General features: G+C 36.4%; 1 protein-coding gene and 1 long non-coding RNA gene across 5 annotated transcripts in view; one reads left to right on the forward strand and one right to left on the reverse strand.

Annotated features, from left to right (window-relative positions):
* The window catches only part of METTL9 (methyltransferase like 9), a 63,021-nt gene extending 41,484 nt beyond the window's left edge, over window positions 1-21,537 (reverse strand). For 2 of the 4 annotated variants that reach the window (XM_052001042.1, XM_052001035.1), the window contains exon 1: window positions 21,068-21,523. In XM_052001042.1, coding sequence (XP_051857002.1) covers window positions 21,068-21,247 — 180 coding nt within the window. In that variant the 5' untranslated portion in view covers window positions 21,248-21,523. Of the gene's footprint in view, window positions 1-19,801; window positions 19,910-21,067 lie in introns of all 4 variants that reach the window. The other 2 variants (XM_052001026.1, XM_052001016.1) reach the window with 2 other exon arrangements.
* Window positions 21,538-21,553: 16 nt separating this feature from the next.
* Window positions 21,554-27,972, forward strand: part of LOC127564516 (uncharacterized) — a 46,860-nt gene continuing 40,441 nt past the window's right edge. The window contains exon 1 of the long non-coding RNA XR_007954287.1: window positions 21,554-27,243. This is a non-coding gene — a long non-coding RNA (uncharacterized LOC127564516). The remainder of the gene's footprint in view (window positions 27,244-27,972) is intronic.

The raw sequence follows: 27,972 nt of genomic DNA on the forward strand, positions 1-27,972 counted from the left end.
TTACAATATGTAATCATGAGCATTTTTAAAAACGATATTACAAAACATCACCATCTCTTTCATATGCCACTGTTATTAATCCTGTTTTTAAGATGAGAAAACAAGAAATTTGTCCAAGACTACCAAACAAGTCTGTAGCAGGAAAATGAATACAAGTCATATTAAAATGTCTTTTTTCTTACTGGTTAAATAAACTTGTCCAAAAAATTCTCAAAAAATACTTCACAAATTGACTATTCCTCATTCTTACAGAAGGAAAAACAAAATTAAACCACAGAAAGGTTAAGGATTTAGTCAAAACTCTAAGTCAGTCAATGGCAAACCAGGGAATGACATTATAAGAACATGATTTCCAAGTATAACTCTTAACTAGTGAAATGTTCCTCTGTTCTAATGGGTTCGCAAATTTTAAATGCCAGTTAACTAAATATAAAATAATATAATGCTTTCAATTTTGACTTATTGTTTTTTACCTTTTTTTTTCTTTCTCATTTATAAGAATGAACCTCTTTAAAAATCTGGCAATTGAATTAATAGACTCACCCCTGAAACTAGGATACAGTAATCTAATTGTAAAAAGGATTAATGTTGCTTAACTCATTTTTTGGTTAAGAAAATAGTAGTTTTTTCTCATTTCATTTCCTTTCAAATCATTTTCTTTCAAAAAAGTAACTAGTAACCACTTCTCCACAAAAAGTATGACCAAATTTCTCATAAATTTTGTAAGTTTTGTTTCCTCTCTCTACAAAAGGTATTGTAATCACTTGCACAACCACTGGAGCAATTTTACTGTCACATTAACCTTGCTAAATACATAGAGTAATTTATTCCCAAAAGAGATATTTTAAAAATATGTAGAACCAGCAGTTTCACAGCACAATTCAGACAAGTATCTGACAAGCAAAGATTAGTTATTCCTTCTTGTTTAGAGAACCTTAAGCAGGCTCTAAAAGAAGATAAGACTTCTTCTAAAAACTAGATGTAGTGTTTAATTTAGGCTGTGAAATGTATTAAAAATAATTTTGCATTTGAGAGAGACCTGGATTTATAGCCCACTTCCATAATTTCTCATTTTGTGATCATAAGGAAGTTACTTATCTTTCTTAAACTCAGCTTCCTCATCTATAAAATGATACCCTGAGTACCTACCTCAAAAGGTTATTTTGAAAACCAAACTGAATAATATATGTAAAGTGCTTCATAAACCTTTAAGTACAATATAAATATCAGTTATTATTACCAAAACAGTTCGTAAGGATAGTGAATTAAAACATCATTTCTCTACACCAAAATTCTGAACGGTTTTTACATTGAATTCATGCCCTTATATTTAAGCAATTTTTCTATTATTTTTACTTATTATGTACTAAATATTTTCTTGTTATTTCAGCAGTTTCTAATTCCTCAATATAGTTCACATTATAATATAGTCTTGTGCTTATTACAGATCTTTTTATTGTATTCATTTTCTTACTTCAACTTCTGAAACCCTCTAAAATGCACACAACTTTAACCTTGACCTAATTTACATCCTTTAAAAAGACTGATGGGAAGATATGAGTAGTTTACAAGATTTGCTATAAGAAGTATCTCCTCATAGCATATAACTGAGTACATTCTATTAATATAGAAATGAAACTATTCAAGAGAAAGAAGTAAGGAAGCAGAAACAAACTGTTAAAGGGACAATAGTGATTCAAAAGATGGACTCTTGATTCTCTGAACCATCATGAATTGGCCCCATTTATTGTATATGTTTTCAGATGCTGGGTTACTCAACTGCAACTTATTCAATTCATTAAGATTAACATTAACATCCAAGTCAGCCTTTCTTGTCTGACTGAAAAATGTTTTGAAAAGAAAGCTTCAAAATGAATTAGAGAAATGGCAGAAAAAGGAATGGAACAAGAGAAAGAAAATTCTCTCACTGAAAACAAAGATTTAAACCCATGTCCTTCATAGTCCATGCTAATATGTGTGCTCTAAATTGCAGAAGAATCTAGCATATAGGACTCAAAGCAGAGACTCCTGTCAAAAAAAAAAAAAAATCTCCAAAAACCAAAGACTTGTAAATTAAAAAAATAAAGCCCAAATCTAAATATCTGTGGCAGTTTTCTTTTTCCAGAGCTTCTTTAATGTAGTCCATGTTCTTCAACATTATAACATTTTTTATATTTCTTTACAAAATGCTTAAAGAAGTATGCACAAACCCTCTTTGTAGTGTCCAGAAACTGGAAACTGAGTAGATGCCCATCAATTGGAGAATGGCTGAATAAATTGTGGTATATGAATATTATGGAATATTATTATTTGGTAAGAAATGACCAACAGGATGATTTCAGAAAGGCCTGGAGAGACTTACACAAACTGATGCTGAGTGAAATGAGCAGGGCCAGGAGATCATTATATACTTCAACAACAATACTATAAGGATGACCAATTCTGATGGACCTGGCCATCCTCAGCAATGAGATGAACCAAACCAGTTCCAATGGAACAATAATGAACTGAACCAGCTACGCCCAGCGAAAGAACTCGGGGAGATGACCAAGAACCATTACATTGAATTCCCAAAACCCATATTTTTGCCTGCCAGCATTTTGGATTTCCTTCACAGGCTAATTGTACAATATTTCAGAGTCTGATTCTTTTTGTACAGCAAAATAACGGTTTGATCATGTATATTTATTGTGTATCTAATTTATACTTTAATATATTTAACATCTACTGGTCATCCTGCCATCTAGGGGAGGGGGTGGAGGAGTAGTAGGGAGAATATTGGAACAAAAGGTTTGGCAATTGTCAATGCTGTAAAATTACCCATACATATAACTTGTAAATAAAAGGCTATTTAAAAAAAAAAAGAAGTATGCATACTAGGTATCATTAAGTTGTCTGGTTCAGAAATTGAGCATAGTATAATTAAAAGAAAAAAAAAAAAAACCAAGAAATATCTTAGTTAAAATGGTTGTTTAACCAACAAAACCCAACAGCAAGAGATACAAAGAGAAATTCCATTCAGAATAACTGTTGATACCATAAAATATTTGGCAATCTATCTACCAAAGGAAAGTCAGGAATTACATGAGCAAAATTATAAAAAAGTCTCCACACAAATAAAATCAGACTTAAATAATTGGAAAAATATTAAGCGCTCTTGGATCGGCCGAGCGAATATAATAAAGATGACAATACTCCCTAAACTAATCTATTTATTTAGTGCTATACCAATCAGACTTCCAAGAAAATATTTTTATGATCTAGAAAAAATAACAACAAAATTCATATGGAACAATAAAAAGTCGAGAATCTCAAGGGAATTAATGAAAAAAAAAATCAAATAAAGGTGGCCTAGCTGTACCTGATCTAAAATTATATTATAAAGCAGCAGTCACCAAAACCATTTGGTATTGGCTAAGAAATAGATTAGTGGATCAGTGGAAAAGGTTAGGTTCACAAGACAGAATAGTCAACTATAGCAATCTAGTGTTTGACAAACCCAAAGCCCCTAACTTCTGGGAAAAGAATTCATTATTTGATAAAAACTGCTGGGATAATTGGAAATTAGTATGGCAGAAATTAGGCATGGACCCACACTTAACACCATATACCAAGATAAGATCAAAATGGGTCCATGACCTAGGCATAAAGAACGAGATTATAAATAAATTAGAGGAACAAAGAATAGTTTATCTCTCAGACTTGTGGAGGAGAAAGAAATTTGTGACCAAAGATGAACTAGAGACCATTACTGATCACAAAATAGAAAATTTTGATTACATCAAATTAAAAAGCCTTTGTACAAACAAAACTAATGCAAACAAAATTAGAAGGGAAGCAACAAACTGGGAAAACATCTTCACAGTTAAAGGTTCTGATAAAGGCCTCATTTCCAAAATATATAGAGAACTGACTCAAATTTATAAGAAATCAAGCCATTCTCCAATTGATAAATGGTCAAAGGATATGAACAGACAATTTTCAGAGGATGAAATTGAAACTATTACCACTCATATGAAAGAGTGTTCCAAATCATTATTGATCAGAGAAATGCAAATTAAGACAACTCTGAGATACCACTACACACCTGTCAGATTGGCTAAGATGACAGGAAAAAATAATGAGGAATGTTGGAGGGGATGCGGGAAAACTGGGACACTAATGCATTGTTGGTGGAGCTGTGAACGAATCCAACCATTCTGGAGAGCAATCTGGAATTATGCCCAAAAAATTATCAAATTGTGCATACCCTTTGATCCAGCAGTGTTTCTATTGGGCTTATATCCCAAAGAAATACTAAAGAAGGGAAAGGGACCTGTATGTGCCAAAATGTTTGCAGCCCTATTTGTAGTGGCTAGAAACTGGAAAATGAATGGATGCCCATCAATTGGAGAATGGCTGGGTAAATTGTGGTATATGAATGTTATGGAATATTATTGTTCTGTAAGAAATGACCAGCAGGATGAATACAGAGAGGACTGGCTAGACTTACATGAACTGATGCTAAGTGAAATGAGCAGAACCAGGAGATCATTATACACTTCGACAACGATATTGTATGAGGACATATTTTGATGGAAGTGGATTTCTTTGACAAAGAGACCTAACTGAGTTTCAATTGATAAATAATGGATAAAAGCAGCTACACCCAAAGAAAGAACACTGAGAAACGAATGTGAACTATCTGCATTTTTGTTTTTCTTCCCAGGTTATTTATACCTTCTGAATCCAATTCTCCCTATGCAACAAGAGAACTGTTCGGTTCTGCAAACATATATTGTATCTAGGATATACTGCAACATATCCAACATATAAAGGACTGCTTGCCATCTAGGGGAGGGAGTGGAGGGAGGGAGGGGAAAAAAATCGGAACAGAAACAAGTGCAAGGGATAATGTTGTAAAAAAAAATTACCCTGGCATGGATTTTGTCAATATAAAGTAATTATTAAATAAAAATTTTTTTAAAAATGGTTGTTTAGATGTGAAAAGGTAAATAAATGTATAGATCAATGTATAGATCAACATAGTAATGTTAATATCTTAGTTAAAATGGTTGTTTAACATCCAGCCATTCTGGAGAGCAATTTGGAAGTATGCTCAAAAAGTTATCAAAATGTCCATACCCTTTGATCCATCAGTGTTACTACTGAGCTTATACCCGAAAGAGATACTAAAGAAGGGAAAGAGACCTGTATGTGCCAAAATGTTTGTGGCAGCCCTGTTTGTAGTGGCTAGAAGCTGGAAAATGAATGGATGCCCATCAATTGGAGAATGGTTGAGTAAATTGTGGTATATGAACGTTATGGAATATTATTGTTCTTTAAGAAATGATCAGCAGGATGAATACAGAGAGGATTGGCGAGACTTACATGAACTGATGCTAAGTGAAATGAGCAGAACCATATACCTCAACAATGATACTGTATGAGGATGTATTTTGATGGAAATGGATCTCTTCGATAAAGAGAGCTAATTCAGTTTCAATTGATCAAAGATGGACAGAAGCAGCTACACCCAAAGATAGAACACTGGGAAATGAATATAAACTGCTTGCATTTTTGTTTTTCTTCCCGGGTTATTTATACCTTCTGAATCCAATTCTCCCTGTGCAACAAGAGAACTGTTTGGTTCTGCACACATATATTATATCTAGGATATACTGTAACCTATTTAACATGTATAGGACTGCTTGCCATCTAGGGGAGGGGGTGGAGGGAGAGAGGGGAAAAATCGGAACAGAAGTGAGTGCAAGGGATAATGCTGTAAAAAATTACCCTGGCATGGGTTCTGTCAATAAAAAAGTTATTAAAAAATAAAATAAAAATAAATAAAATGGTTGTTTAGATGTGAAAAGATAGATCAATGTATAGATCAACATTATTTTTGCAAAGAGTCCTTTTAAGATATCAATTATTCTTACTTCCAAATGGTATTTGCTAAAACATCTACCTATGAAAAACTAGGCTAAGTTCTTTAAAATAAAAGTATAAAGATCCAATCTTTACCTTCAGGAGGCTAACATTCCAGAAGATGGTGCTGGCATAAAATTACTGAAGCTGAATACACCCTTACAAAAGAAAACCAAAACACAGAGGTAACAGGTTGCTGGCCAGAACAATCAGATGGTCCAATTCGTACAGTTACTCTTTTCTCCTATGCTGAAGTTCTAATTAGAGCAACAACACCAAAACTTCTCACAGCAATTTGGCCCTTTCTCTTCCAGTTACACCCTGGCCCAGCCCTGCTTGGGAAAACAGCTACAATGAGATCACAGTACTGGGTGGCATATCATCAGGGCTTTACTTGAATAATATAGGTGATACATATTTAGATATATTCCTCCTCAAAGGCTATATAAACTCAAGAGCACCCAAGAAGAAAAATAAAATATTTTATATGTATGGTTTTTTCCACCTGGAAATCTTTCATCAATCCTCCATTGCTAGATTGACTCCTCAGCCAGAGATCAGAAAGAATGTGAAAAAAGAACTTAACAATGCTTTTTAAGATGCATCAAAATTTTCCTCAATTGCTATCAGAACTGACAGTGTGATTTTAAGAAAGTGATTTCTTAAGAGCAAACTTTAAATCAAACCAGCTATTTCTCATTTTAGCTGATGTCCAGAATAAAAAAAGAATTTCAATCAATTAGCAAGTATTTATTACTTACTGCTAGACATATGGTTGTGATGTGGGTGATGTAGACACCAGATGATGGTTGGCACCAAAAGTTGGGGGGGTTTTCAGTCATGTGAAGAATTCACAATGACTATTCTCTTAGGTAAAAGATACATTTATGTAGGGAAGAGGTTACAGACAAAATGAAGGGATACAATAGATAGGGGAAGTAAATATGAAACAGAATGGGCAGCATATCTCAGCGAGTTCCACCATCCAGTAGAAAGGGAGTGCCCCACGAGGTTGGGGCATATCCTTACCTGGCAGGCTAAATCCTGAAAGGGACTTAAGCACCCTAAAAGAGTTAGTTAGCTATAAGGAGGAGAAGTGAGGTAAAGAAGCTATAGTGGAATTAGGAGAGATACTACATGGCATGGGGAAGGGCTAAGGAGAAAAGCACCCCAAGTCAGAGTGCTTTGGCAGACTGTCCCAAAGGAAGGCAGCAGCCATGGTATGGTCCATAAGAAGATTTTATAGGGAAAATTTATCCCTAGGGACATGACTGGGATTTCTCACAGGACATGGCAAAGTGAGACTGCTCAAGACCTTTAAATAGGGTGGGTTCTCAAGGGTTTGACACAACTTGGATTTCAGACAGGAGGATCTTCTCTGACGTTGGGACCTTGGAGCTAAATAGATTTCTATCAGTGGTTTCTCCCTTCTCAGGAATTAATTCTTTAGTTTCTCTCTGTCCTACAACCATTCAAGATCTCATCAGTTAGATGCTTACAGAGTTTTTCCCTACCACCTTACAACGAAACTACCAAAACCTTTAATGTGGATTGGAAATAACAAGACAAAAAGTATGGAATCAGAATGCTAAAGCTAGAAGAAAAAAGAAGTAACTTAGCCCAAATCTTTCCTTTACAACTGAGGAAACTAAGGTGGCGAGCTTGCTTTAATTTTAAGTTACATGATGACTTGACACATGAGTAAAAATAATCTATCGGGGGCAGTTAGGCGATGCAATGGGTAGAGCACCAGCCCTGACATCAGGAGGACCTGAGTTCAAATCTGATCTCAGACACTTAACACATGCTAGCTGTGTGACCCTGGGCAAGTCACTTAACCCCAATTGCCTTTGGGGAGCTGGGGGGGGGGAGGAGGGGGAAAGAATCTATCCACAAAATATCTAGTAGTCACTTCATGTGATCAATGAAACACTCCACTTACATCATCACCCCTATACTAGGTTTCCATAGTGCCCTGAATGTCTGTATACATTTTAACCATTCCTTGGAAAAGAAGTGAAAGAGAAGAGCTTTGTTTAATTGTGGCTTTGCTCCTTAACATCTGTGGAAATTTGGGCAAATGGCTTATCTGTTTGGTCTCAGTATGTAACAAAGGTGTCAGACTAGATGATTTTTTTTTTTTTTTTTAATTTTTGGTTTAGGCAATTGGGGTTAAGTGACTTGCCCAGGGTCACACATCTAGGAAGTGTTAAGTGTCTGAGACCAGATTTGAACTCAGGTCCTCCTGAGTTCAGGGCTAGTGCTCTATCCACTGTGCCACCTAGCTGCCACCAGACTAGATGATTTTAAGATTCTTTTTAGTTTTAAATCACATTACCAAATTATCCTATGTACTCAAACTTCTCAACCATCTTTCCACTATCTGATTTTAATTGAAAAATGTCGCTTTCCTGAGGACAACATATTCTACCTTGCATACCTCTCCATTTGAAACCATTCTTTTGCCCATTTTGTGTACGCAAAGGGCCAAATGTAAGGGCACCTCTTTTAAATCATTCATTCTTATACAAACAAACTTGATAATCCTTCCTCTTTTGTCATCCATTAAGAAACCCGTAACTTTCTCAGTGACACAAATAACTGACCCATGGTCTATCTATCCCAGTGGTGTTAAACTCAAATAGAAAAGATGCTACACATTACATGTACATTAGGATTTCTGTGAGCTCCATATTACCCACATATTACTATTGTCTATATTTTATTGTATGTTTGTTTACTTTGTAAAAATATTTCCCAATCACTTTTTAATCTGAAGTGTTGTGGGCACTCAGGGAATGTTGCATACCTTATTCAATCCCACTCCTCAGGCACCTTAAATGCTCTCAGTATTAAAGGCTTACAGTGCATCTATCAACCTGATTATATTCAATTCCAGTTGTTGTTATAACCAAGATCAGCTACACATTGACATCACTCCCTGATGTCATAGTCCTCCTCTAGAACAAAGTACAAACAACAAGCTCTGTAAAATCTTATCATTTCCAAGACTCACAACTTTGATAATTCTACTCTCTGATTATGACAATCTCAAAATCTTAATAAGTCACATTTATATAACATTTTACATACTTTCTCTCATTTTAACTTCACAAAATCCTGTCAGGCAAATGCTATTATCCCTATTTTACAAAAACGAAAATGTTTCAGGTGACATGTAAAACTGGGTCTCTTGTTTCTAAGTCCTGCATTAGAGCTGCATCCTTTCACCTCTCCCAGTCTCTCACTCACATTAAGTCTGTTCTTCGTTCTTACTCTAGTCCCTCTATCCAACCATATTCTCCCAGAGTGACACCATTTATCTCCATGCTTAGCCCACCTGTCACTCTCTGTAATGTTTCCCTAGTATCTACCTGAAAATTCCTCTCTTGACTACTACCACCTTCTACTAATCCTGACTTAAGAATTTTTTTATATGAATTAGCCCTACTAGCCAAATGCTTTGCCACTGCACCAGCACTAGCTGGAGAAAATCAGGAAACTAAGCTTTCAAACACTAAAAATATATGATGCATTAACTGGTCCCTTCTAATACTTCTTATATCATTATCAAGTTCCTAACTCATTCTCTTTGGCAAACCTTTTCTTCTCTCTTCTAGTCTCTAACTATTCATAGTACCCTACATTTACATCAGATGACTAAGCCTTCTATTTCTCTGAGATTAAGATCATAATTGAGTACCCTCAGTTTACCTTTTCTATTCCTCAAAATTTCTTAATATTGCTATCCACTCATTTTTCCCTTCCCCCTTAAATAAAAGTGGGACATTCTTCATTAAGACATGATCACGGCATACTTGATTCCATTCCTTCCTACATCCTCTAAGAGTTTGTTTAAACAGCTAGCTCCTCTTTTATATATCTTCATTCTTTTCTCTATTCTCCCTCTTTATTCATTCGATTTCTCCCTATATTATAGGTGCTTAAAATTAGTGAGAATATAATTTGAAACATTCCTTAATCATCAATTATGAAACAGAGACTAAGGAGAAAAAAAGCTGATCCAATTATAATTTTAGAACATCAAAATATCCCATGTGTTGAGGTTTGGTTATTTTCATCACCTTAATGAATGAATGCTGGATTTATTTGCCTACACATAATACCTAAGGTCTCTCCGAGATCAAGAAAAAAAAAAAAAAAAGCCTTTGCTAGACTCTATTCAAGTTAGTTATATACCCCAACTCTCTCCTCCCCTTTACTGCTAAACAAACTCATATGCAGTTTTCTGGGAGTGCAGAAAATTCAATAAGCATCTATTACGTCCTTGTGCTAGACACTATGAATTAAAGGGGACACAGAGACAAAAATGAAACAGTTCCTGCTCTCAAAGAGCTTACATGTACAAGAAAATTAAATACAAAACAAAGTAATTTTTTTAGGTAAAAGCATGTCATATATGAAAGGCAATTAGTTAACATAAGGCTTTCAAAGAGTAGAATGGAAGAGAACAAGGTAGTGTGGGTTAGGGAAATAGTAGGTCTGACATGGATGATATGAGCATATGCTGCGTAGTGAACAGGTAAAGGAGCTTCAGTTTAGACAGTTAATAACTCATAATCACAAGAATACTGAGGGCTGCCATCCAAAAGGAATAGATTGTCACAACTGAAATGCTCTTCCAATTAGGGTACAGCAAATTTGAGGTATTGACTTTTCAATCACCAGTCAGGTCAGTTTTGCTTCAAGGTTACTCAAGACTTCTATATCTCCTCTCTCTCTTCAAGAGAAGTGCTCTCTCACTTTGAACTACCGAGGGCATCTGAATTACCAAGGGAAATGAAGTCCTATGGATATGCTCCTTATCTATCATTTGTCACCTATCTTTTGTAGCTTGAAATCTGAATCTTGTGTCCCACTGTTGCTCTTCCCTCCATCTTATTGTGAATTTATTTTTTTTTTACCCTACTTTTATTCTGATACTATTTCCTTCATCTGGTTTCATCTCTATCAATTAAATGTCTGGTCATAAATGGCCCCAGATACATAACAACAGACTTTCTGTCCTCCATTTCCCATCCTTCACCTTACCCTCACCAACCTTCATGCCACTGCTAGGAAAAAATACATAAATTTTTTTTTTAATTCATAAATCTGGTCACATCTTCACACGACAGTAGCTCTCCATTGCTTACCAAATACAGTTCAAATTCTTTTGTCTGATATTTAAGATCCATCATAATCTGTAACTACCTTGCCTTTTCAGTTTTGTCATGTTATTCCCACCTACATACTCACTATTATAATCAAAATTACATATTCTTTGTCCTCTGAACACATGTTATGCTTGAGCGTCCATGTCTTTGATAACATTGTTTTGATGTCCTCCCTTCTTTTTTGTCTGCTAAATTCCCACCTATCCTTTAAAACCCAAGTCATATGATGCTATCCTACCATGAAATTTTCCTCCCCTACTAATGTTCTTCTCCCTCAAACTTCATATAATCTTTTTTTATTCTACATCTCTTAACATACTTATAATATTTATATTTGTCTTATCCCTCCATTAAGTGGTAAGCTCCTTAAAGACAGGAACTATGTCTGTCTTAAACTTTTTATCTTCTCCAAATATAAATGACTGTGTAATGTCTTAAAAGATTTCTTCAATAAATACATAGTTTTCTCCTGCTCCTGCAGGTGATCTGATAAATAAAACCATCATCTTCATAAGGGGTAATGCCATTTTCTCCCTGTTCCTTCCTGTAAAACTGTATTGACACAGGATAAGGAAAAGAACTGATGCAATTAAAAATGATACTCCAATTTGTTTCCTGAAGAACCTCAACAAATCATCAAATATGATTCCTCAAAGATTTTTCTTTCACTAGAGAAAAGATTGATCATATGGGTAGGGAGATCAGTAAGCTCTAAAACATCAAAGTGAAAAATTTTTTTTTAAATTATTAAACAAATTAACACCAAAATCCCAAATACAAGATTTTTGCAGATGAATATTCTAGTTCCTACATTCTCCTAACAGTCTAAAAATTTCAACAGGAGTTTTTATACTAATACATAACACAAGTGTCCACACAAGGCCTCATGACAATATATAGGTAGGATTTTATTAAATAAAGTCAACATGCTCCAATGGATCCTCAAATACCTGTGTGTTTCTTTGGGTTATTCTTGGTCCACACATTTAGAGCCATTGAATCAAAATTGCTATTAGTTGAGCACTGCTCAGGATTTGGAGTCAGAAAGATACAGGTTTGAATCCCATCTAAATTCCTTACTCTTACCTCAGGGTAAAATGGGAATAACTTCTACCTTACAGGCTTGTTTTGAAAAACAATTAAGATATGTAAAGCACTCTGCAAACTTTAAGATGATCCACTAAGATTAGAAGAAATTATTACTGTGAACCTTCAGTAAAAATGGTCATTGACTGGGAATCACTGATGTATTGGATTTTCTCTACTTCTAGATTCCTTGTCTAAAATGGCAATTCAAGCAATGTTAAATCTTAAACCTGTGGGTTCAGAAACACCTGCAGATTTCATACCATTCCTATCTTTTTACTTATGAGTAGTTTACCATATCTATATTTTTATAATATAGATATTTCTATATAATATATATAGAATTTCTATAAATTCTAGAAAATTATGTTGTAAGTAATGTGGAAATATGATTAAATAGACTATACATATTGGATTGCTTGCTATCTTGGAGAATTGGGGGTGAGGAAAGGAGAAAAATCTGGAACTCAAAATCTTAGAAAAGGTAAATGTTGATTTGGTGGAGTTCTGAATTAATCCAGCCATTCTGGAGAGCAATTTAGATCTATGCCCAAAGGGTTATCAAACTATGCACACCTTTTGATTTAGTGTTACTACTGGGTCTGTATCCCAAACAGATCATAAAAGAGGGAAAAGAAACCACATGTATAAAAAATGTTTGTAGCACCTCTTTTTGTGGTGACAAGGAACTGGATGTTGAGTGGATGTCCACCAATTGAGGAATAAATTATAGTATACAAATGTAATGGAATATTATTGTTCTATAAGAAATTATGAGCCAGTAAAGATTTACACAAACTGATGTTGAGTGAAGTGAGCAAAACCAGAACAATCTTTGTACACACTAACAGCAATACTGGTAGATTAACTATGCTAAACTTGGGATAGAAAATGTCAGCTGCATCCAGAGAAAGAACTATGGAGTCTGAATGTGGATCAAAGCATACAATTTTCACCTTTTTTTTGTTGTTGAACAACAACAAAAGTTGAAGTTTTTTCCCTTTTGTTCTAAATTTTCTTTCACAGCATGACTAATATGAAAATGTTTATACATGTATAATCTATAGCAGATTGCTTGCTGTGTTGGGGATAGAAGGAAGGGAAGAAGACAAAAATTTGAACTCAAAATCTTACAAAAATCAATGTTTAAAACTATCTTTACATGTAATTGGAAAAAATAAAATACAATATATTATGTGTGAAAAAAAGAAAATTATAATGTTGGAAGTATACAATATGTTATTTCATCAAGTGTTATTTCCTATACCTACATGTACTATCAACAGAATCAGAGAATTGAAAGTTTCCTTAAATCTGACCAAGAAAACACCTTCTACCACATTAAGGGTGGAGAAAGTCCAGCCCAGGAAATCATCTGCTAAGGCAACCACAGGATAATGAGCTGAAAGCCAGGTACAAGTGATGTGATTCTGAAATGAGTTTATTCTCTTTCCCTCATCAGGAAAAAGCCCATGAGGCTATTTATCAGCCATAACCAATTCCCAGACTATTCTGTATGTTTAGTGTGATATAAGGATGGAATTCTTGATCATTCTCCAAAATCATTCTTTCCAAACTAAGCATCTTCAAACAACTTTTGGGATCTTGATTAGTCTTTGATTTCTCCCTCAAAAGTACCAAACTCCTCCATAGTTTCTCCCTTTACTGCACAGATCTTGCCTCTGCTTCTCTGAGACCTTAAAAGCTGTGTACCCTGAAATGTAAGCTGCTCATTCATTTATGACTGTGATGTAATTGCTTGAGACTGTGAAGCTGTTTTCACATAAATAAAATAGCACCCCTTTGTACTATGATAAATGCCTGACTTTATTTCTTCAGGTTGACTGAACTGTAACCAAATCTCTATTATGTTATTTTTGTAATATCCTTTATAATTATGCTCCCTCAAATCTATTGCTCTCCTGAATCTATTACTTATTACCACTCCTGCTGTTCATTTTATCTCTTTATTTTGTCTATAACTTAAATAAAGGTACCTTTTGGCAAAGAGAAAGCCCTTGTAAATTCATCAAAAGAATTGTTTCAAACTAGTAATTGCTATTCTAATCCTCATCACAAGAACTCCTACTACTTGAGTTCTATAAGATGATAATTTTTTATAGCCCATGAACGATGTTATATTCAGATAGCCCTAGGAAGAAAAAAGATTCCCCATCTATTCTACAGCTTCCCCAACAAGTGGCCATCTCTATATGCAAGCCTCCCTCCAGTGAAGAAAAACCTATTATCTAATAGGACTCAATTTGCCTTTTAAGTAGAGGTTCTTCCTTACATGAAACTAAAAGCTGCTTCTTTGTTACTTCCAATCATTTGCTCCCATTTCTTCCCTTTGAACCCAAGAATTAATCCTTCAAAACTCTCAAAGACAGTTATGTTTCTCCCACGTGCAGGTTAAATATCCTAGAGAATTAGTTGCTCAGATACCATCTTTTTTCTAGTATGATTTAGCTCTTTGCCAAGAATCAAAGTCAAGTTCACTAGTGTATAATTTGTAAAATTCACTTTCTTTTCTTTAAATAATAATAAATCAAGGCCTTTACTCTTCTCTAGTCCAGTAGCAGTCAACAAGCATTTATTAAGAATCTGTTATGTACCAGGCATTAACGTTAAGTCTTTTCCACTGTCCATATGCAATGAGCACTGACAGCGGCTCAGCAACCATCCATCAGCAATTTTGATACTCTTGACTTGTGATGTTAACTAGTCTGAATATTATGACTTGAACTCACTGAGGGAAACTATGGACTTTCTGTTATTACTTTAGATTTTAATTCACAATTAGTCATCTTTGTTCTGTCCTTTACAGTCATTCTCCTCAGTAAAGAAAACGCAATATACCAATTTAAGTGGTTCTGCCTTTTCTCCATTCTCTATCACCAGGTATTTGGCTTCCACTCCAGGGGAAATTGTATGTCATTCTCTCCAAACCAGGCAAGTTGATCTCCTAAAATCTCATTAAGTGAAGGCTCAGGTTTTATTACACCTTCCCAATTCAACCTCAGTTGCTTCACCCTTCATAGAGAGTGGAGCACTAAATTCCTCTCAAAGCCTTCCCTCTCTTTGTGTGCAGTCTTCCCCCAATAGATAGGAAGTATCAAGAGGCCAGGAATAGTTTCTTTTTATTTGTATCTCCAGGGCTATTACTGTGCTTGATACAAAGGGAGTTTAAACAAATGTTTATTGACTAGAAATGAAATGGGCTGAAATCAACCTCACCATTAGCCCAAAAGGGGAGTTTCGTTCCTGGTTTTTCCCTTGGATTCAATAATATAAACAAGATCTAGATCTAACATATGTATATACTCTACATACCATCTAGGCCACACTGTTAGTAATTGTACTCCTGTCTTCTTGACTCATCTTCTGAACTCAGAGAACAGTTATCACTTTGACCTAGAGCTCTCATATTCTTTATATGAGGTCTTTTCTGATCTCCCAACCCTAGTTCTTCCCCTCACTCTTAACCTCTTAAAAATTACCCAGTATTTTTCTTTTAGACTAAATATGTGTTTTCATTGGTATAAGGAAATATGGAAGTGGAAATTTCCTCTTGACTCTCTAACATTAGGTCTTCAAGAGTTAGTTGCTTAAAGTACTGGGAAGTTAAATGACTTACCGGGGCAGAGCTAATATGGTCAGCCAGAACTGGAACTCAGATCTTCCAGATCACATATGCCAAGCTACCTTGAATATACTTAGTCTATATTTTATAGTGATGTTTATATCCACATACTGTTTTCCCCGACATAATGTAAGATCCTTAAGATTGGGGAATTATTTCATTTTTGTCTCTTCCTCTCCAATGCTTAGCACAAGGTTCAGAACAGGAAGCACTTAATACTTGTTAAATGATGTAAAAGACCAGCATTGGACCTATTCAAGCCTAATAATCTTTTTTGTCTTGCAGCTTCAGTGAGTAGAATACTGAAGTGCTCTCACTTTTGATAATGCTTTAAATGCAGCCTTGTACAAAGGAAAAAAATGGTAAATTTGAAGTCCCAGGACTTAAGTTTCAATTCTCCTTGTCACTTAACTGTTGTGCCCTAAGGAAAGTTAACTTCTAAGCCTCAATTTCTGGATCTTTAAACTGAGATGATCAGACCTGATTATCCCTAAAGCTATTTCCAGCTCTAAATCTGTGATCCTACATTAATATATAATAAAAGTAAATTGTGTGGTCTTTAAATTATAAAAAAAAAAAAAACTACCAAAAAAATGATGTTGTTCACTTGGCAGCCTCACTTAGAATATTCACTCACCACTACAACTAATCCAGTACTGTATGGTATTTTACATAGATTTTAATATAGACTTTGGGAGCAGCTAGGACATAAACAATAAGGTCTTTTATTGGAATTTTCACGAGTCTCTAATGGCAACACCTAGGAGAAAAACACAGACACCTGAAATACTAATGGCAGAAGTGCGAAATGAGAAGGAACTTTACTGTTCTTGGTAATTGGAAGAGATCCTTCATTTGAGGTTTCAAAAACATCTACACAACTAAAATGTGCTTTCCAAAGTCTCATATGTCTGGCTGTAATTTGCCATCAGTCAACGAGACAGTCTGGATAAGTGGGAGTAAAAGAAGAAAATTCATCATCCCTCCACCCCCCAAAAAAGTCCATAGACTTTTTTGACTGCTCTGTAATATTATGAATTCATGCCAACTTGGGAGAAATTCTATGGTTTTCTCCAAGGAGATTTAGGTAGTAGAAATTTTTGTAAGAATCTAAAACTATAATTTGATACAATCTATTTGACCTATAGATGTGAAATTGCTCAAAAAAATAATACAAAGTAGGGAGGTATACCAAAAATAAATCATTTAAGTACTATGTTGGATTTATCAGCTATGACAGAGGGACATCCTGAGACTAGGAATCTATTTAAGGGAGAAGAGAAAAAAACTCACACATGTATACTTGTGATTTTGTCATTGTACCTTAATAATTTGGGGTGCTGAATACTATTTGTTTTCTTTTAGAATATGCCTTTTTAAGAAATGGGTAAAACTAGAAGATTTAACCCAGAACTGAAACAATTTTCTTTCAAAATTAGAATATTTAACTCATATCTGTAACAATTTTATTTCAAATGAGTATGTCATTAAAATGACTATTATTACAAAGTAATTAGATCCTGAGGCTTATTGGCTCTTAAGTTCTAGAAGCTCCAAAACAATTGTATTAATTTTAAATATTAAGCTATTCCATGGGCAAGTCATCAAAAAGATACAGATCAAAGGGTTTGTTCTGGTTCAAACTGGCTAGATTGACATGTTAAATCTATTTAACATCTACAAGAGTCTCACCAGTTTGCTCAATTTCAGAAACAACAGAAGCCTGTAATTAAGAATGAATTGCTGACTGAAAAAAGTTTTATAGTATAAGTCACCTATGTACTCAAAAAAAGAATCAGAAAAAAAAAGATTATGTAAAGTACAGCTCTGACTGACCCTTTCTTTCAAGCCTTGATGTGAGCAACTGCAGAACACACATATCTGGGGGTAAAAAACAACACTTCATAAAAACTATTAGCTTGTGAAAATAAGAAAAAAGCAACCTATCATAATTTCATGTACAAAAAGCTAACATGCATATTCAGAATCCAAAACTGCATGAGACTATATTTCAAATTTATAAGAATGTGCAAAATGAGTCATATCTATGAAAGGTTAATCTACCCAGAAATCCTTAAAGGATTACCTTCATTTTTCCTCCAATTTCTACACACCCATTTCTTTGGTTCATTTTAGTTGTTATTGATGAAAGCTCTAAAAGAGTAAGAATTTCAATTATATCTATTTTACTCATCTCAAAAGAGTGCTTTAAATAAATATTCTCCCTGAACAATCAGATGGCAATAGATCATTTCTCAATAAGGAGAAATTATCAGTAAAAATTTAAGAGCAATTATAATGAAAATGCCTTTAAAAATGAGAATGTGTTAGTGTATGATGTAAATGTGTAATATCTGAAACCAGTAACATGTTCTGAAAGTAGTTCATTGCAAAACAAACTGCTGATAGGTTAGGTTTCTTTTGTTTTGTTTTGCTTTGAAGTCATACCTCTAATTATGCCCCATAAAACAAGAATTGTTTAACCATTTTTATAAGTTTGAAAATAAACTAGTTTTTCACAGATAATGAAAACAAGTATTAAAACATATCCACGCAATTATTACAAACATTACGAGCAGCCAAATCTAAGAGATTCATCAATAACTACACCAGCAGTAGGTAGATAGTATTAAGGCACTATCACTTGTCTGTTATTCCTATTTCATAATTCTCTACCTTTATCCTTTTTTCTTTTTTAGAATATTCTTTTTTATCCTTATTTCTTTTATCCTTTTTTATTTCTCATTATTTCTAGAGCAATTATCAATATAATACTTAATAGTTTTATGTTTCATAGTCATTGGACCATCCTTTTTTTTAAAGTCAATCACTACTTTGCACATGTATAACCTATATCAAACTGCTTGCTGTCTTGGGAAGGGGAGAAGGGATTAAAGAAGAAAGGAAAAAAATATGGAACTCAAAATATTACAAAACTGAATGTTAAAAAAACTATTTTTACACATAATTGGAAAAATAAAATGCTACTGAAAAATATAATAGTAAGTTGCAACAATTATGGTTTTGCAATTTAAGAAGTACCTATCCCCACTTTTTCTGTCATATGGTAATCACTTAACAATGAAAACGGGATATCTGGGACTTAAATAGAAGATTTCAATTAAATAATAATTATTATTATGTTTAGAAACACTTGACAAATCAAATACTAAAAATTAAAGATACACCTATTTTTCTACAGAGTTGCTTCATCATTTAGGGACCGAAATCAACTTTTTCAGAAAATACTTTTATGTGTTCTAGTGAAGAAAATTAAATGGTACCCGTGTACAAATATTATTAAGAATTAATTATTTACATTCCTGGTATTACAAAGGACAATATAATTAGAACACTATTAAACAATGATGTAAAGACATGCCTTATTACAATGGCAATTTAACTTTTTAAAAGATAAAATGCTGTCCACCTAATATTTATAAGTGATATCTCTGAAAGGATTCTAAGAGCCTAGTACTTTTTAAAGTGGGTTCGATGTTAACTTCTAACTAGTATATCTGTACATCTTAAAGATTTCACCTCTAACATTCAATAGTCAATATCCACCATTCTACTGTTGCTTTGCATATCATTTACTTGGATTCAGCTCAGTATATTACTTATACCAGTAAGTGATAATACTGAATCTACTATATATTACAAATCTGAAAAAAGGCTTGATAAGAATTCTAAGAGGCTTTACTGAAATAACTTCATCTTTCTGCTTCTTATAATGCTTCTGGCAAATACATATAATAAAGTTTAAATGAGTTCTCATTTTTTCAAGAGAAGATGATTGAGGGGTATTGTCTGAAACCCTTTAAACAAATTTTAGAACATAAATACTACAAAAGTGTCATCAAAGTAACTGCTGTGTTCTGTGGCTCATGCAATACCATTGAAATTGCTTTAAACACTGTATGTTTTAAGCTTTTCGCGAATTATAACCTAAACCATACTACATGAATAAGAAAAAGAAACCAGCCTGGTTAGGGGAGTCCAGATTTAGTTTTTTGTTTTCTTTAAATCTCAGTCTACGGTACCAGGTGTGTTCCTTTCCACCGCATTGGCCCTTAAGTTCCAATTCTGCAACCTGAGAGAAGTAGAGAGGCCAGGCTTTTGAATATTTAGGTCCCAAAGTGAATAGGTGGCAAAGCCCTAACAATAAACTCACCAGGGACAGAACAATACCACCCACTCCCTCTATCCCTGCCTAGGAAACCACACTAGGGCACTGATGGGGGAGGGGGGGGGTCTTAAGCATTTGTAGTCCTGAGTTGAGTGGGGTGTGTGTGTTTATGGGAGGGGGAATGTATTGACAAGCAGAGATAAGGGAAAAAAAGAGGTGGGAGAAGAAAAGAAAAGGCCATTTTTCTTCTTCTACACATGGCAAACGTCTCCAACCCGCAAAGCACCCACTTTCTTAACAAAAGGTCCCCTCCCCGCAGGGAGCCTAGGGTAGAAGAGTCAGGTCTGAGCAAAGAGTTGGGGAAGGGGGAAGAGGGTATGTATTTTTGTGTACTGGGCGGGAGGGGGAGGGGGGGAGTTCTACAAGAGGAGGGCGTCCGAGTTTGGGGAAGGAGAGCAGAGAATGTGTGATATTGTGTGTGTGCATGAAAGGGGAGGGAAGGGAAGAAGGAGGGCAGTCTGAGTTTGGGGAAGGGGAGCAGTGTATGTGTATGGAGGAGGAAGAAGGCATTCAAGTGGGAGCTTCCGAGTTTTGGGAGGGGCAGGTAGTATGTGTGTTGCAAAGGGGAGCGGCATTGGAGTTTGGGAGGGGGAATGGTGTGAGCGGGGGAAGGGAGGAATGCTACAAATGGGGGCGTTCGAGGAGAGGAGTGCGGCAAGTGGTCTGAGTTTGGGGGGAGGGGAGAGCTGTGTGTGTGTGCGCATGGAGGGAGAGGAGTGATGCAAGTGTTGGGGGGGGGGGGTGTTCTGTATCCCGTGGGGAAGTCTAAAGTCAGCTCGTAAAACTTTCTGGGGAGGGGGAGAGCGGCGGTGGGGGACAGGATCAGCCCCTTCCTCCTGCCCCGGGCTTCCTCGGCCAACCTGGAGGGGGTGGGGTTGAACTTGACCAGGTACCCCCACCCTTAGCCCTCACAATAGCTGCGGTCCCCCTTCCCTCTCTTGGTCCCCCGCCCCGGCACACGCAGACAGCTCCCCCTTCCCACTCTTTCCGCCCCTCCCCCCCCCCGCACAGCCGCACGGGCCGGGCCGGGCCGGGCCAGGGTCGCCGGGCGCCCCTCCCCACCTGGTGGTTGTCCTTCCCGCTGCCCGCGGCTGCCGGCTCCCCGGGGCCGCCGCTCATCATATTCATGTAGAGGGAGCGGGCGAGGGGACTCCGCAGGGACCGGCCGGTGCCCGTCCACATCCTCCTCGCCAGCCACAGCGAGACCAGGGTGCAGCCCAGCCAGCCCAGGAACAGTCTCATGGGGGGCCGCGAGGCGGCGAGGTCGGGGTGGCTCCACGGCTCAGCCCAGCCGAGAAGGGGGCGAAGAGGAGAAGGAGGCGCCGCCGCCGCTGCTGCCGCTGCCGCTGCTGCCGCCGTCGCTGCCTCCGCCGCCGCCGCCGCTGCTGCCGCCCGCCGCGGCGACTCTCTCCATCGCGCCCAACTTACCCATCCAGCCCCTCTGAGGCTTTGGTGGGGGGTGGGGAGAAGCGACCGGCAAACACACCAGCCCGCCTCCCCCTCCCCCTCCCTTTCTCCTCCCTTAGCCCCCCTCCCCCCCGCACCTCTTCTTTCACTTCGGCGGAACGTTGTTTCCGGCGCAGGCGGTTTCAGGCCGGAGCGCGTTTCCAAGGGCACACCGTGGCTCCTAAGTTGTGGCTTCAGTATTCGTTCTGTGTTGGGTTCTTAGCCGGACGCCGCGCGCGGGCCGAGAATGATACCTCACCCAATCAGCTCGCGCGGGTTCGCGCACGGAGGGAGCGCGCTTGCTTGCCCAGCAGGATTATGCTTAGCCCCACGCAAAACAGGTCTGGGCTCATTGTGTCAGAGCTGCGGAAGAAGGAAAGGCAGGCGCGCGGCCCCGACACAATGGGCTCTAGCCGGCTGAGAGTGGACGGCCGACTCCCGCAGTAGTTCTCCAGTCCCTCTTTTTTTTCTCATGTGGGGCGGCAGTATTAGCTGCAGAAACCGGCGCAGGAGCAAGGGCAAAACCACCCCCACTTCCCTTGCTCGGTCCACGCTGGCACCGGGGTTTTAGGAGCTAGTCTGTTTCCTGGACTGCGCTTCTCAATTTGCCTTTTTTTTCGTTTATCTGCTCTTGACATACCCTCCTGCTTTTACTCTTTGCTTCTCCCTTTTCGAAGGCCAGGTGCCACAAACCAAAGCTTTCCTCCTTCCCCCCATCTCCGGCCAGAATACTCGGAGGTTGGTACCCAGGGTGTAGGTTTGGCATATGGGACAAGTGGCACGAATGCCCTCACCTGTCTCTTCCACGTTTCGTGGAGGTTGCCCAGGTTTTGAAAACGAGGATCCTGGAGCAGTCAAACTCGGCATTTATAAAGTAGATCCGCTCTCCCCACTTAAAGCTAAAGAAGCTCTCCAAAAAACTGGTAAACCTCAGATTATGTATTGGTTTCCCAGGCATTGAACCTGCCAGGATAAAGGCAGGAAATCAGGATGCTTTGACACTTGTCATTGATGTCACTGAACCTACAGACGAGGTAGAGTGTGTAAAATGGTCCTGTGTTATCTACGTTCTTTAATTGTTGCTTAGTACCCTAAAAATTAATAGTTAGTTTTGGATAAAATTAGGTGGACCACCAAAAGGAGATGTCATTAGGGCTAGAGACTCATATAGGGCAATTAGGCTCTCCAGATAAGCTGTAATTTATATAGTACCTGAAAATGAGGAATCAGGACAGGAATTTATTTTGGGGGACAGGTTATAAAAAGGCATTTTTTAATGATTTTAAACAAGTCTACAAGCTTAGATGCCCACTCTTGCAAGAAGGTAGAATAAAATTCTTTTCTGGCTTCATCAGATCTATTTGGTTCTTGGTAGGACATATCTTTTACAAATTGGGTGCTCTTCTGGAATCCAGACATCCTGAGAGGGCATGGTCATTGTTGAAGGATGGGAAGATGAGTCCCATTGATTTAAACAGACTCATGGATTGACTTATAGGCAGCCCTACTCAGAAACTGTTCTGGATTCTAAGACCACATGGATAAGACCGATGATGAATCCAGGAAATCAGAAAGGGAAAAAGAAAGTACCTCGGAATCTAGGCAACTCTGTGCATAGGCCAAGGATAAAAAAGTGAACCATCTAGTATAGCCTTTGTGGTTGGGGAATCTTACAAGGGTCTCAGATGTCTCAAGTAAGATGGATAATAAAAATTTAAGATATAATTTGCCTCATAGAAGACAAAGAAAAGGCATGAAAGCCTTGTGGCCATTCCTTCAAAATAGTTCCTAAAGGGGGATGTGGGAATACTAGGAAGGTACATTCTGTACTACACAGGAAAAATAAATTTAAACCATGTTTTTTCTTCTCTCAGTCTCTCTCCCTCTCCCAATCAGCTAAATTGCAGATGAGAGGATTTAGCTGTTTGTGCTTCAGTAGCTAAACTGAGTTTCCTTGAAGGTTGTTTTCCTGAAATAAAAACTTAGTCTCCAGGTTACTAGCTTGAAAAGGGTGACAATGCCCTCTTGCATTAGTTTCTCTCCCTTTCTGATCCAGACGAAGGCACTGGTTCTAGACCCTTGCATATAGATCCACCACTTCTTTCTAAACATGGACTCCTGTCCTTGACCCCAATGGTCTTAGTATCCTCCTCATGGGACTCCATACATGTAGAAGGATCTTATTTGTATCAGTTCTCCCTAGACCGGAGATCTGAGTAGTTCCTCCCTCCCCTTAAAAAGGAGTCTGCTTTTCACCTGGCTTGAGAAAATCTGGATGGCTAACCAAACAGAAGCTGTCATTTAAAAAAAAAAAAACTCTTTTCTTTTTCCTCAGACTACAGGAAGGAGTAAATAGACAGGTGGAATAGAGAAAGGGGAAGCCTACAATTTTAAAAATAGTCCCTTGGGAAGACCCAAGCCACTATTACGCCCCTAAATGAGATCAGGAAAAAAGGAGTCTGTGTCTCTCAGTTTCCAGGCGCCTCCTCATGTCTCAGAAAGTTTACTGCCACATTAAAAATTTGGGGAATCTGGAAAAATGGAGTGTCAAGGGGGTGAAGACCTATACCTTTTGAAATAAAACTGGCATATTTAACATTTCTCCTGCTTCCCAAAAGAGAAAAAGGTTTCTCCTCAAAATGTGCCAAATTTGTGTGTTTAAATCATAAATCTGATTCTAAATTAAATAAGATTAGAATCACTTTTAATTGATGCATGCTAAAATTGTTTATCTGAGCATAAAATTTTACTAATATATGTATATTAATTTTTAATCCTGAAGTATTACTAGAAATTTAAATTTGAATTTGATTTGACTTTAAGCCAAAAATTAAGCCTTAAAGCAAAAGTTTTCTATGGTAACTTACTCAACCTAATGAATTCACATGTTTATATCTTCTTTATTTAAGGTATTATGATGCCTTTTAAATTATATATTGTGCAAATTGTAAAATTGTATGAGCTGTTTTAAAATTTTGTCAGCCCTGCTGAATACATGAAAGTTATATAAAGTCTCATCCCAAATTATTTAGTTATTGCTTGTATTCTGAATTTTAAGGTTTGTCTTGTTTTCTCCCTGACACAAAGAAATTTACTTAGAGAGGAAGGAAAGGCTGCCCAAGTTGGATCTACAAAAATGAAATTAAGTAATTGAAGCTATAATTACAAAATTATACATTTTATAAAAAGTTTAAAAAATGTTTTAAAAGCAAGTGACAAGAAAGCTTGATTATAAAAGCAATTGATAAGATTAAAAGTTTTATTGTTCTAAGAAGGAAAGAAAGTTTGTTTTTCCATACCCCACCACCCTACTTACTCCCTGATTGAAAAGATAGGTGGATGGGAGAGAGAAAAAAAAAAAAGAAATTGTACTCAGTATAGTGAAGACTGTTTGAGATGTAATGATGGGGCAATAAGAAAAAAACAGGACATGCATTTTTGAAGGGACTTTCTTCGAAGTCCTCTAAAGGGATATGTATGTGGAAGGGAAATCAACAAAGTTTAAGTGTGTTGGAATGAGAGGAGCATGAGCAAAAAGGGATTTGAAAATTTAGAAACTTTGGGGAAAACAAGCAATTTGCTACCACTTTAAAAACTGGTGAGAAGTAGCCTATATTTGTGTTTTCAGGAGTCAGTCTTGTGGGGCTGTGCCAGTGAAAATTTCAAGGTAAAAAGGTCTGCTTCTTGAAGTAAAAACTGGCTGGCAAAGGGCTAAAAGATTTATGTTAATTGGGAAAAAATCAAAAGGTAAATGAGTTTGAATGGAACATCTAGTTAGAAATTTGTAGAAAATATGTTTAAAACCTGTTATGTTATTATCTATCTGTATTTAATGTTTTGTAACTCATTTAGGGAATGAAACAACTCTACTCTTTGCTTGTAAGTTAAGAAGTTATAGCTAAAACAAATTGGCTATCACGAAAGTTGTAAGATTGTTAATTACTATGTATAGAAATGTGGGGATGAGATGAAAACTTTATGCAGATTGGTTTTACATTTTAAAGCTGTTCACCTAGAGATCTGGGAATATGCAGTTCCATTTCTCTCTCCACAGAATGTGTCAAAGAATAAAGCCTACAAGGATAGTTGGGGTGAACAGATAAGAGCAGCAAGTTCAGTCCCTTTCTCTAGGGTTTGTAATAGATTTCTTAAAGTTATTTTGTGAACAAAGTCCATCAGTCCTAGAAAAAAAATTTATTTGGGTTATGTAATTCCAAATAAGAAATGGGTTTAATAGGAATCTATAAGCTTTTTATATAAAGATGATTGTTAATGATTGGTTTCTAACAACAAGATAGGTTTAAACTCAAGAAGGAGAAGGAAGGAAAACAATTGAAAGAGGTTAAATGAAATATCTTATGTATGTAAAGCCTGGTAAACTTTATTATTGTGATAAGACTAATTTAATTATATTTTATTATATTCAATTCTACATGTTAAGTCTTTGGTTGTTGTTATTGATCATCTTAAAATAAGAATGTTGTACTTAAAACTATCTCAGATATCAAATTGTGAATTTTCTGTTTAAATCTCTATTACCAATACAGTACTTATTATTTAGGATCCTTGAGAGCTGAACCTACCTAAAGGTATGATTATTTGCTATTTGTGAAACTTGCTATTTGAGATAAAAATCTCTCCAGATTATAACTGAGTTTGGATTCAGGTGTGAAGAATGGACCATTAAGTCAGCAAATCCACAGTCTCAGAGAAATGCCACTATTAAAAATTTAAAACAAAGAAATAAACACAAATCTTACTCAAATTACAAAAACTGCTAAAATGTACCAAATATAAGTTAATTACTTTAGGAAATAAGAAAAATTGAAGAGATGGAAAAAATAGAATAAAATAAGTTATCTTATTTCAAAAACAATTGACTTGGAAAACACATCAAGGAAAGATAATTTGTAAATCAATGGAGTACCTGAAAACTATGACCAAAAATATCATGTATTTCAAGAAATCATAAAAAAAATGATCAAAAAGAATAAGGCAAAAATGAAAATAGAATCTACTGATCACTTGCAAGATGAAACTCCCAAATGAAAACTCCCAGGAATATCACTGCTCAAATCCAGTGCTTTCAGGCCAAAGAAAAAAGTATTGAAAGCAGCCAGAAAGAATTCAAGAACCACATTCAGGATTCAAGAACCACATCAGGATTTAGCAGCTACCATTTTACAGGAATGGAGAACATGAAATGCAACATTGCAAAAGGTAAAAGATATAGATTGTAATGACCGCGTATTTAAAATCAGCCGGAGTCAGGAATTCAGGTTAAGGGGAAAATCTTCAATATTTATTGAAGTGAAGAGGTGAATAAAGATTGCGATAGCAAATATGGGCAGTTGCGACAGGAAGCCAGCTAACAGAGAGAGACGCGAGCTGAGCCAACCGTGGTAAAAGCAATCCCAAAAAATCTCTCCTCCCCTTCCTTTTCCACTCCCCTGCCTCCACCCACCAAAATCGTCATTTCCTATACAACACATCAGGACTTGCACAAAGAGTGGGTGGGGGCCATTCTTTCTCCAAGCTTATATATTAATAGAGTATGGTCCAATTACTATTTTGCCTCATATGCTTGGGACCTCAGTGCATCAACTCAAGCCTCAGCCCATTACAATAGATCTACAAACCAAGAATAATTTACCAAGTGAATATAAGGCCACAAAGAAAAAAGAAAATGCATCTTCAAAGAAATAGAAGCCTTCCAACAATTCCAAAGAAAAAACCAGAGCAGAAAAGGAACTTTGAAATACTAATATAAGAATCAAGAGAAACATAAAAAGGTAAACACAAAATGAATAACTGGAAGGAACTTTATATGGATAAACTATGTATATTCTAATGGGGGGAGGGTCCTTTCAGAAACTATTTCTGAAACTTCCACCAAAGGTAATGGAATAAAGTAAGAAAGCCTACAAGTAATTTCTGTTACATCTTGTAACAGGTTTAAAAAAGCAGGCAATACACCCATACCCACATAAAGGTTTTGGTATAGAAATACATTAAACTCAGCATAGATATGGGAGAGAACAGGAAGAAAGGAAAGTGGGGATAATAAGAGGAAGCATAAGTTCAGTGATTAACACAAGACAAATCTAAACTTGGAGAGGGGATAATTAAAAGAGTTGAAAAGAAACAAAGGATAAAAATCTATAATAAAGAGGGGATAGAGAACAAAGAAAAGAAAAAGGTTAAGAGAGTAAAGTTGGAGGGAAATACACAATTAACTATTATAATTATGAACTGCGGGATGATCTCACCTCAAAAATAAAAGAGGATGTGAGAATTTAAAAAGTAGAATATGACAATGGATTTAACATATAATTAAACAATTTAACATGTATTGGACTACCTGCCATCTAGAGGAGGGGAATGTAGGGAAGGAAGGGAAAATTTGGAACAAAGTTTTGTAAGGGTCAATGTTGAAAAAATTACCCATATATATGTTTTGTAAGTAAAAAGATATAATAATAAAAAGTAGACTATGACACTTTTGTTTACAAGAAATACAC

Source organism: Antechinus flavipes, chromosome 1, assembly GCF_016432865.1.
Source record: "Antechinus flavipes isolate AdamAnt ecotype Samford, QLD, Australia chromosome 1, AdamAnt_v2, whole genome shotgun sequence".
NCBI classification, from domain to species: domain Eukaryota; kingdom Metazoa; phylum Chordata; class Mammalia; order Dasyuromorphia; family Dasyuridae; genus Antechinus; species Antechinus flavipes.